The following is a 12142-nucleotide window of genomic DNA, read 5'->3' as shown; positions in this document are numbered from 1 at the left end:
GAAAAAGGGAATTAAACTTGCATGCCATATATCAATGACATAAAAGAAAGGGTTTAACGTTAGATGTCTGTATCATTCCTACCTGTATGTGAAACTGCACGTTCTCCAGGAGAGCTCACGTTGATTCATAAGCGTTCAGAATATAAAATCCATTTGCAGTTTTGTGCACAAACGTATATGAGAAATATTAATATTCCATCGGATTTAGTATCAAATAATACTCAATATATATCGTTTTTCAATAATCACACAGTCTGTTTCTGTCTAGTCACGTGTGAAGGCACGTTTGAACGTAAAGGCTGCCCTCTAGTGGTGAAGAGGCGTTGCATTTTTTCTTATTTACATAGGGTTCAATTGGATATTTTAAAGTGGAAATAACATAATATAGACATGTTACTGCAATGTTTTTTTTTTATGTTGAGCATCTTCACATTGGAGTCCCGAGTTCATATAAAAAATTTGGTTTAGATATGTTACAGAGATCCTGAGATATGAACTACTTCCTGTTTGGCGACTACGCCACAGGTATCGTTTGGCCTGTGATGGGCAAATGCTTCCGAAAATCAAAAATCCTTCTAGTAACTTTTGTGAGGCTTGGTCCAAGGATCGTGTACGTCGAGTTTCGTGGAGTTCTGACAAAATTTGTGACCTGTGAATCTTTTTTAAGGTTTTCTGTTCAATCCAATATGGTGGAAGAACGACATGGATTTGTGACTTCATCTTCTCAAGCAACTTAGACCGGCACTGCCCGAACATTTTAAAGTTTCAACGGTGTCTCTGTGTCAAACGGTCTTGTCACAGGAGCTGGCCAAAAATTTAGGTCGGAATAATAATAATAAGAAAACTTATGAAGAACAATAAGAGGAAGAACTTTGGCAAGCACACTTAATAAATTACTATTTTGGCCAAACCCTTACGAAAATTAACCATGGTTTTACTACAGTTAAGACCAAAAAACCATGGTTACTGTAGTAAAACCATGGTTACCACAAAATAACCATGGTTTTGACAACAATGGTTTCCAAAAACCATAGTTAAACCATGGTTTCCAAAAACCATAGTTAAACCATGGTTAGTGTAGTAAAACCATGGTTTTGCTCATAGTAATCAATTGACCAAAAAAACATGGTTACTACACTTTTACCACAATAAAACCATGGTTAATTTTCGTAAGGGAAAATCCTTAGTGTTGAGCTCTTCTATTGAATTAAGTTTAAGGTTTATTATGGAATTTAGATTTCCTGAACAACTTTTACTAAAATTACTTCTTCATTAACAGACAGTAAATCAAATGTGAGAAATTTTTTATTCAGCCTTGCATTATATCTTACAGCAGGTAAGCTCAAAGATGATTATTTGTTACACCTGACCTAGAGAAAAAAAAGCAAAATTCTTATGACAGAGTGCCCAATATATAGTAATTTTCTGAATATAAGCACCATGCATTGTTTAATTCACCATGTTTTATGCAAACAAAAAACAAAACCATGTATTATGTGTATTAACCTCAGTTTACTAACACAACCTATTGAATCAGATCATGAGTTGATGATAAAGTAGAATAAATGCAATGCCATGTATAGTCCTCACTCATGCATTAACCTCATAGATGACATTTAGTTAATCAACCATGCTTGATTCAGGGGAGCTTGATGAACTTTCAGCTCTCTTTCAGCAATGTCCTGATCATAACAATCACAAAATAAACCAAATAGTCAAAGTAACAATGAACAAAAAGAAACCTATCCAAACAAAAAGAAACTTGCCAGAAACAAAAAGAAACTTATCAAAACAGAAACAAAAACATCAAACATATGGAAATGAATGTAGTCTGTGTAGGTTTAAATGGTAAGAGGCTTGTGGTGGCGGCAGCAGTGGCCAGTGGCCACTGGCCACTGGCCAAAATTTCCAGTAGGCCGCTGCATACGCATGTTTGAGGAGAAATCTCACTCCAGACAAATCACCAAAGTTGGCAACCCTGTCTTACATTTGGTCTTTTTTCAGTTGCTTAAAACATATTAATGACTAATATCACATAACACTGTATTCAGCACAAACTGTGCAATAATAATATGTGAGTAACATGTATATACATGTTTGTATTTCAAGGAAATAATGTTTATGCATGGTTAGTAAAAACATTTTAGTTGCTGAAATAAGGCCAAGGAAAACATACTAAACATTTATTCACAAACAAAAAAGTACTGGATCTTGTAGAGTTGAGAATTTGCTACAAAAGATGTGAATACCATTTTACACACTCATTCACATTAACCAATATATTAATTTAACTTTTGTAAGACACTTTTTATTGTGTAATGGCAAGATGCAAGGGAGTGTCAATGGTCATGAATATTGGTATGATTCACACCTGACAAGAAAAAGACTCAACCATCTAATGGCTCAATGAGGAATGTTGTGCTAAAATGAATTTGAGGAGACTTAAAGAGAAAATGTTTTGCTTGTAATTTAATAACAAAACAATGTGAACAATAAAATCTAAATCTAAATAAAAGCATAAATTATACATTTGTGTACACATACATTTTAGCAGACATCACAATTTATTAGCGAGGTAAGAAGATCAAAATTCAAAAGCAGATTCACAATCCATATCAAATATAAAATATAAATCAATAGGATTTTGCAATCAATAAACATTCGTAATAATATGAAAGCATTCCATACTTGGCAAAAGGACGATACACAGTTATAGTGTAGGAGATCTGACTACAGATTTCTTAAAGGGGCAATCAAGATTTTATTGTTCCCTTTCAGTCGGTCACTACAACGTCACGTCGTGACAGACGAATTGGCTCAGGGGACCATTCTACTTCGAGAAACTACTAACACGCCAATTAACTTGGCATGCAGATATTTGCATCTGACGGCGCCGCCCTGCTGCTCGGGTATTTAAATGAGGATCAGGTGCAATATCATTAGCTTGCTCTTTCGCTTTCGAAAGCTGGCAATAATCTGCTCACGAGAAGCTACACTCTCTGTTCTTTGGATAACTGTGCGTGTTCGAGTTGGTTGGGCAAAGACACTTCAGTGGAGGCTCGCGGGTGTTCCACCTCTCTTTTTAATTTTTTGACTTTTTTCTCACTCTTAGTTGAGTGTGTGCGTAGCCGTTCCCCTGTGTGCTTCATCAACATCAGCACATTAAAAGAGTGTTTCCTCTAAAAGAGTATTGCTGTGTTTTGCGTCTTTTTAAAGACAGCATTTCACTCGCACTGAGATGGGAGCGTCTTTTTAAGATGACTTTCCGTCCGTGTTTCTGGATGCGGCAAATGTATGGGTCCCCGGGTGCCCATGATCGTTCTCTCTCGTGTGCAAGAGTGCATGCTGAGGCTGCGTTCGTGGAGGGTTCATACTCCTAAGAGAGTGTGACCCTCTTGGATGACGGAGACGGGTTTCGTACCTCTGGGAATTTCACCCCCCCTTCCGTTGCGGAGCACCGTTTGAGATGCGGTGGAAAACTCCGGAAGTCTTATCTCCGTATATATGGTGCTGAATCGGTTAGCTGGTTCATCCAGTGACTCTCAGCACCCCCATCCACAGCCAGAGGTGCCGTTAGAGACAGGTGGCGCGTGTTCTACGCGCTCTCGTTCTCTTTCAGTCTTCACGTGGATTCTATGTTTGTCACACCATCGGAGAGGGGGTCGTCTATTCAGTCACCGACTCGGACCCACTCCCACCTTCGGGTAGGGTAGGAACTCCCGTGCTTGACCCCGAGTGGCGGCCATGTACGCTCGGGCCACGGAGACAGTATGTGTGGGGTGGAGAACTCCTCCCCCACCCGCACCATCCCGCCTAGATGATTGGTACTTTGGGGACTGCAAGAACAGCCCCAACCTTCTGTGCCTTTCTATCCCAAGATGCATGTTGGTTGACACGGTCATGGAAAACTCGTTTTCCTCCTGGAACCGACCGTTCAGCCATCACCCCTCCTGATGGTGGGGCCGCTAAGCCACCCTTCCCTCACAGACCCACAGGCTTGTGGAAGGCGGCCTCTGCCGTGCACACCATGGCATTGCTGCAAGTCCGCCAGGCTAAGGCACTGACGATCAGCACAGACGAGGTCACGGCCGGCAGCTAAAGATCCCTGTGTGGCTCTGACCTGGCGCTATGAGCGACTTAGGTTCACCGCACATGCCAACGGACATGCTATGCCCACCCCGGTGGTCCTGGAACACCATCTCTGGTTGTGTCTTATGGGCATTAAGTAGGTTGTTAAGTATCGTCTCCAAATGCTCCATTTTAGACCAGCCATGTCGGCGATGCGGCTAAAGAGCGTCCAACAATTCTCAGCCACTGTAGAGCAGAGGCATCATGCCACGTCGGAGCTTAGCTGCCCCCTCCGTTACGTCAGTATATTGGTCTGCTTTTCGCAGAGGGCGTCCTGCTACGGCTTTTTTCATTCCTTCATCCCGGCAGCTCTGAGGAACCTGTCGTAAGCAGTTTACCCCGGTTTAGTAGAGGCATGGCTGTCTGCTTTGTGAGTGGGCGCTGTAGTGCGCCTGAGTCAGGGACAGGTCACAGTAGTCACACTGTCTGACAGCGTCACTGCTGAAAGTTGACGTGTCTTGCATGGAAGATGGCAGAAAGTCAACCGCAGCAGAGAAAGCGATCTTAACCTCCCAAAATCTAAAAAGCCATGTCTGGAAGTACTTTGGATTTTGGTTTGTAGGAGGTAAAATTGTTGAGCCGCGAGATAAAGTTGTTAGCATACCATTCGACCACTAGCAACATGATGTCACATCTCGAAAATGTGCACCAAATGTACACAGTGCATATTCATTCGTTTGTCATTTCCACTTTTAATGCTTAATCCTATTCTGTTCACAGACAGTTAAGTAATTTACGGGACTGACAATCACATTCTACAACCGCATTAACTCCCGCAAAATGCATGTGACAACCGCGTTTACAGAAACTTTGCATAGTGTGCAGCCTACATAACCGAACTGAACAACTAGTAGTTAATAAAGTGTTTAAACGTGCATCATGGACATGACAAGTCTCTCTTCTGAAAAAAGGGAAAAAACTCTTCTGTATGCGCGGTACATACTATGACAGAGGCACAAGCATTTGCTGCTCAGTGTTGCCAGATCTTGCACTAAAAAAACAGCGAACAAGAAAATTCCAATAATAAACGGAAATCCAAATCCAAACGCTTTACCTCAAAGATCAAAGTATTGGGATCGACACCTTCACATTTAAACTACACCAAAAACTTGATCGCTTCATGAGCCAAAAGCCATAAACTGTTAAGCCCTAAAATGGTATGTGAGTACAAAAAAGACGAGGACCTGGCAACACTGCAAGAGCGCGCGCAGCCTCACAAATGCGTACAATACACAACGCCACAACGGAGGTTTATTGCAAAACATAATGCTGTTAAATTATTTTGGTCAAAGCTCTGAGTGATAAGCACGCGAGACGGCAGAACGTTGCTATGGTTAGCTCCATGCCAGCCATCACATTTTCGCATTTAAATGCAGTTGTCACTACTGAAAGTTTGCAGTGTGTAGGAGACCACAATGTGTGGAACTCCAGCTAAACAGTCACGTCTTGATGCTTTGCATCGCCCGCCACAAGCTCTTTGTCTGCAACACAACAAGAGGACATAACGGAGAAATTAATTTCGTTCATTTGTAAGGACATGAGACCGATCAGTGGAAATTTCCGTGGAAATTCTTACCACATTCCCCTAGCTCCGCATTTCCCTAATATGAGATACTACTAGGAGGGTTTTCACGTTATATTTTAAGCTCTCACAATGTCATCCATGTGGTAGACCCCTAGAGAGTAGTTCTGCAGCGTTCTAGTCCCGCCTGATGAGTTCGCTTCCCAGTTCGCTAGTCACTGTCGTGGGTTAAGGAACAGGTAGTGACTGACCTTCTGCAGTAAGCCTTAGCATCCGCCCTGCTACGTGGAGGGCGGAGGGCTTTTGCAGGCACTGGAAGGGTTCAGCTTCTGTGGCACTTTGGTAGGGTCTCCCAATTCGTCGGTCATGACGTTGTAGTGACCGACTGAAAGGGAACGTCTCGGTTACATATGTAACCCTCGTTCCGTGAAGGAAGGGAACGGAGACGTCATGTCCCATCGCCACAGTTCTGTTCCATTGCTGAATTAGTCTGTGCACTGTTGCCAGCTTTCTCAGCGAAAAAATCAAGCTAATGATTTTGCCCCTGATCCTCGTTTAAATACCCGATTGCCGGGGCGGCGCCTTAAGATGCAAATATCTGCATGCCGTTCATTGGCGTGTTAGTAGTTTCTCAAAGTAGATTGGTCCCGCAAGGCGCGTTCCCAATTCATTGGTCACAACGTGACGCCTCTGTTCCCTATCCTTCAGGAAACGAGGGTTACATATGTAACCGAGACATTTTATACTGTTGTCTGAGGTCTACTTATGATGTTCGTGTGGTTTTTACATTCAAAAACATCAAAAGCAATAAGTAATAGGCTATTTTGTAACATTGTTCTGATGCTGTCTGGAGAAATGGTTTGTTTGAAGTGGCGGGCTGCATTGAAGACCTGGACGTAAACACCCACTGCTATGATTGGATAGCTTCATTCCCCGTCATTACATGTGGGGAAATGTTTTAAAAACATTAATGTTATTAAATACAGCATTATTCTGTTTTAATACACGATTATGAAACTAAAAGCCACTAAAGTCCATAAGAGTACAGCAGACATCTGCTACCATTCATTTATGTAAGGTATAGCACTGCATAATTCACTATAACCTCATGTTTCAGAAAAGCCTGCATAGAGTGCCACTGCAGCCAGGAAGAGCATGTGGACAGCTCTGACATAGGAGATGACCACATGGTAGGGAGATTGCTTGCTGAGTCCCACTATGCTTATCTTACGACAAAGGTTAAAGGAGGAGATGGGCTGAGGGTCTACAAACGCAACCGCATGATCATTACTAATCCAATCGTTTCCCGTAAAGACCCAACTTTCAACACCATCACCTACGACTGGGCCCCGCCAGGCCTCACCCAGAAACTGGTAAGACTTAAACGGATGGTAGACATAAATAACTGCTGTCCTAAATATTTGTGAAATTTCATACTGTGACAATTTTACATGTAATAGTTAATGGTTACAGTCAAGTTTCCACATAATAACCATAAAACATTGTTTTAGTGACATTTTTCTGCTAAGACAAAAACTACTAAATGTATTTACAATGAAACAAATGAAAACCAGCCAGTCTTTGTTTAGTTGGTAAACCAACAGTGTGTTAATATGGGGTGATAATTGTTGCTTATCAGATATGCCTATGATCCTCAAATAAAAGTATTTTATAAACATTTTATGAATTCACAAATGCACAGAAAGCAATTCAAAAATAAATTAGAGGTTGGGGAGGGGTCTAGGGAGGCCAGTGCCTCTGTGACAACAAGCTTGGACCCCCTTGTGGCCCCCCTAAATGTGGAGTGTGAAATAATTTTTACAACAGTGTTTTTTGCGATCAATGTTTTTTACATATGTTATCAGACAGTGCAGAACAGAAATGTTTCCCACACATTTTCTAGAGGGACTGCTTAAAGCGGAACACAACCGTATCGTAGAGCATGCATGTTTTTTCTACTCAGAAGTTGGTGGAAGTTTTGTGCGAATGTTATAGTTGAGGACCTCAAGCAAAGAAGGAAATGTATAGGTGAGTAAAGTTGTTAATATGTTGTATTTGTATTAAATGCATTACAGAAGTAGTGCATAATGTTAGGTCAGCTAATCTTAACCTGGGTGTTTGTTAGTTTGTGGCAGTTTGAAAAGGGATAATATATAAGATCAACAAACTCATGGTTCTGAGTGTTTTTACTCAGTAAACGAGTTGTAACATTAAATGTTTAGACATAGTTAGTTACATAGCAAGTCAAATTAATTCATAAGCTTCTTGGTCCCCAATGCTTTTGCTCTATAGTTCTCACAGAAATGAAGAGAAAGAAGGACATAATTTTGTTCTTCCAAAGAAAAGATAAGGTAGACAGTGAGACAGAGCCAGATGGTTCAGGTGTGAAGAGAGCATCTGTTAAATACATCTGTAAAGCAGTGCAACAAGTCAGTTTATATGGTGTATAGAAATTAATCAGTGTAATCAGTTTGTGAATGAAATTAATTATTATTTAACATGCTATAAGCTTGCCTGATGGCAACTGTATTTCTAAAATTAGAAAAATACATACTTTTTATGATTTTTTTACTATACATTCAGGGTAAAAAAGAATATAGAAGAGAAAATCATAACAGTAGTAATAACAACATGGTAAAATATTTATTTAAATGAAAAATATTTGCTGAAATTAAAAGGGTATACATACGTTTATCAGATATCAGCAAATCCCAGAAGATCCACCTGTGCAGCCAATGATGAATATATACTCAAGATCTCTGATGGGGGACCGTAGGAGAAGCTTTAAGGCAGCCTCGAACCATATCCACCCCTGGCTTGAATATTCCAAAGAATCAGACTCTGGGCCCTATTTTAACAATCTAATCGCATTGTCTAAAGCAGTGTATCCCAACCTTTTTTCTGCCACGGCACAGCTTTGATAAGAAAAAATCATACGGCACACCACTTTCACAATAAGCATTAACAGATCTGCACAAACCTGTATTGAAATGCTTAAATGACTTGTTAAACTGAAATATTATACTGCATTAAACGTAGTATTCACATTTAATGTGAAACTTGATCTTGTTTTGATGAACACAAATGATATCCTGGATGGAATTGGTGACAGTGACACACGCACCTGTGACCAACTCAGCAACCTGGTAGCTTTGAGCGGTTTAATTTTTCCACGGCACACCAAACAATTGGTCACGGCGCACTAGTGTGGCGTGGCACAGTGGTTGGGAAACACTGGTCTAAAGTGCACGGTCTAAATAGGCATGTCCAATGCCACTTTTGCTAAGTTAACGACGGGAAAAATGGTGTGTCTGCTGAGCGCACGGTCGAAAAGGGTTGTTCCTATTCCCCTAATGAGTAATGAGTGTGTTTTGGGCATAACATTCAATAAACCAATGAGAGTCTTATCTCTCATCCCCTTTAAAAGCCAGTTGCGCTGGTGCTATGTCTAATCCCTAATTTTAACAGTATAGTGTCCCCGTCCCCATAATATCCTACATAATCATTGTAATCTTATAAAATAATTTGCAGATATGCAAGAAATGAACCCGACCAAGAGAAAGAGGAAACTTAAGCTTAACCGCTACCGGACTGACGACCTTAACAATACTGTATGGACCAATGAATCGCGGAGCCAACTTACGAGGTGGTTCACGGAGAGGCAGATCCTTGGTTGAAAGCCATACTTTATGCCCACATACATAACCGGGTGCGGGTCGCCGGTGACAGCCGCAGCCTTGGTTCGTCTGGAGTTCTGTAATAAAAGAGTTCTAACTCTTCTCCAAGTGCATTTGCACCTTCATACAAAAGCTAGAGCAGACGGAACTGCTGCATCGGGTTCTTGTGATGGGAAAAGGGGAGGCTGAAAACTGATAGATAGGGAGACAATTTGGTCTAGGAAACGGGGAGAGAGTTATGAGAGGAGTATTCAACCCAGGGAAGCTGTTGACACCAGCAGTTTGGATATTGAGACGACAGACAGCTGAGAGTTCGACCAAGATCCTGATTAGCCCATTCACATTGCCCGTTGGTCTGCGGGTGATACCCAGAAGACAAGCTGGCTGTAGTGCAGATCTATCTACAAAATTCCTGCCAAAAACGAGAGATGAACTGAGGACACCTATCTGAATCTACGTCATTCTGAAGGCCGTGTAAATGAAAGAGACCAGGGGCGGGAGGGCACAAGCAAAGGTTTAAGCAGACCAACGGGTGGCTGATGAGATGCTTTGTTACAAGCGCAAACCTGACAGGCTAATACAAACTGTCTGACGTCAGAGCCCTTGGTGGGCCACCAAAAATGCTGACGGACGGTAGCCAACGTTCTCCGAACTTCAGGATGGCCGACAAACTTGGATTCATGACCCCACCGGAAAACTTTAATTCAATTCAATTCAATTTTATTTATATAGCGCTTTTAATAATAGCGGTTAAACCGTACAAGCAAGCATATTAATAATGTAACGTATACAGTAAAGTGCTAAGTTAAGCCAAAGTTGGCTGACTCTCCCTGGGACGAAAAAACCCCCTAGGAAAAAAACCCAATGGGAAAAACTCCTAGAAGGACAAAAACCCTTGGGAGGAATTTATATATATATATATATATATATATATAGATAGATAGATAGATAGATAGATAGATAGATAGATAGATAGATAGATAGATAGATAGATAGATACGGTAGGGATAGGAGGCGGGTAAGCGAATTAAACTGGTTTAGCCGGTGGTCGTTGGTCGGGCATCGGCTGGTCATCACGTTGAAGGACAGCCAGTGGATCAGTGATGCGATGATCTTCACAGCAACAGGAACTGGGTCTGTTTGTCTCATTGTCCTCGTGGTGGAGGACGAGACAGGAAGAGAAAAACAGAATTTCTATTAGCGTAGGGGCCGTTCGCATGTAATGCAAGTGTCAAACATTATAGTGGTTCAAGTCAGCTCGGTTCCAGACAGGCTAACTATTGCGGCAATAGTATATTACCCATATGAGGTATGTGAGTGCTTTGTTCTAGACAAACTATCTACTGCGGGAAAAGTACATTTACTGGACATTTTATGTGAATGCTTTGTTAAAGAAGAATGTCTTAAGTTAAGATTTAAATTGATCGACTGTGTCTGATACTCGAACATTATTTGGTAAATCATTCCAGAGCTTAGGGGCTAAGTAGGAAAAGGATCTACCACCTTTAGACACTTTTGATATTCTAGGGATAATTATGTGACCAGAATTTTGTGAGCGCAGTTTACGTGATGGATTGTATTCTGATAGTAGTTCTTTAATATACGAGGGCGCTAGGTCATTTAAGGCTTTGTAGGTGATTAGTAATATTTTAAATTGTACGCGATATTTAACTGGTAGCCAATGTAAAGATGCCAGAATTGGACTGATGTGGTCATACTTTTTAGATCGAGTAAGCACTCTTGCGGCTGCGTTTTGAACTAGCTGTAGCTTGTTTACCTGATTTGCATGGCATCCCCCGAGTAACGAGTTACAATAGTCTATTCTAGAGGTCATAAAAGCATGGATAAGCTTTTCTGCATCTGATGCAGACAGCATATGGCGTATTTTTGAGATATTTCTAAGATGGAAGAATGCTGTGTGGCAGACGTTGGCGATATGACTATCGAAAGATAGATTGCTGTCGAACATTACGCCTAAATTCTTAACCGTGGAAGATGGCACCACCGTGCAGCCATCTATGGGCAACTTGTAATCTGACATATTATGTTTGTAGCGATTCAGTTCAATAATAAGTATCTCCGTCTTATTGGAGTTTAGCATAAGAAAGTTATGTGCCATCCAATCCCTAATATCACTAATGCAGTCTGTTAGCTTAGAAAACTGGTGGGTTTCGCTAGGATGCGACGAGATGTAAAGCTGGGTATCATCCGCATAGCAGTGAAAACTTATGTTATGTTTCCTGATAATGTCTCCTAGAGGTAACATATATAACAAGAATAGGATGGGGCCTAGAACTGATCCCTGAGGTACGCCGTATTTAACGGGGGAGTGATATGACTCTTCCTCATTTAAATAAACAAAGTGATATCGATTGGTTAGATACGATCTAAACCAGGCTAACGCCTGACCACTGATGCCAACATAGTTTTCTAGTCTATTGAGTAAGATTGTGTGATCTATTGTGTCAAAGGCTGCACTAAGGTCTAGTAATATAAGGATTGAGATTTCACCACGATCGGATGTTAATAGGAGGTCATTTGTAACTCTAAGCAGCGCTGTCTCTGTGCTATGGTGGGGCCTGAATCCTGATTGGAACTTTTCATATGTATTATTATTTTCTACGAATGTGCGTAGCTGGCTTGCCACTACTTTTTCTAATATTTTAGAAAGAAAATGTAGATTTGAGATTGGTCTAAAGTTATTAAGATCTCCCTGGTCAAGGTTTGGTTTTTTAATGAGCAGTCTAATAACTGCTAGTTTGAAAGCTGTTGGAACGTATCCTAATTCTAGAGATGAGTTAAAGATATTAAGTAC

At 41.0% G+C, this 12142-nt stretch overlaps 1 protein-coding gene across 1 annotated transcript in view; it reads left to right on the top strand.

The window, feature by feature from the left end:
* Positions 1 to 12142, top strand: part of lmcd1 (LIM and cysteine-rich domains 1) — a 132244-nt gene that overhangs the window by 75507 nt on the left and 44595 nt on the right. The window contains exon 3 of the mRNA XM_055216719.2: positions 6768 to 7023. Within this exon, the coding sequence (XP_055072694.2) occupies positions 6768 to 7023 (256 nt within the window). The remainder of the gene's footprint in view (positions 1 to 6767; positions 7024 to 12142) is intronic.

Source organism: Misgurnus anguillicaudatus, chromosome 23 (assembly GCF_027580225.2).
Source record: "Misgurnus anguillicaudatus chromosome 23, ASM2758022v2, whole genome shotgun sequence".
NCBI classification, from domain to species: Eukaryota; Metazoa; Chordata; class Actinopteri; order Cypriniformes; family Cobitidae; genus Misgurnus; species Misgurnus anguillicaudatus.
Note: the sequence above shows the minus strand (reverse complement) of the source record. Positions and strands in the feature narration are given on the sequence as shown.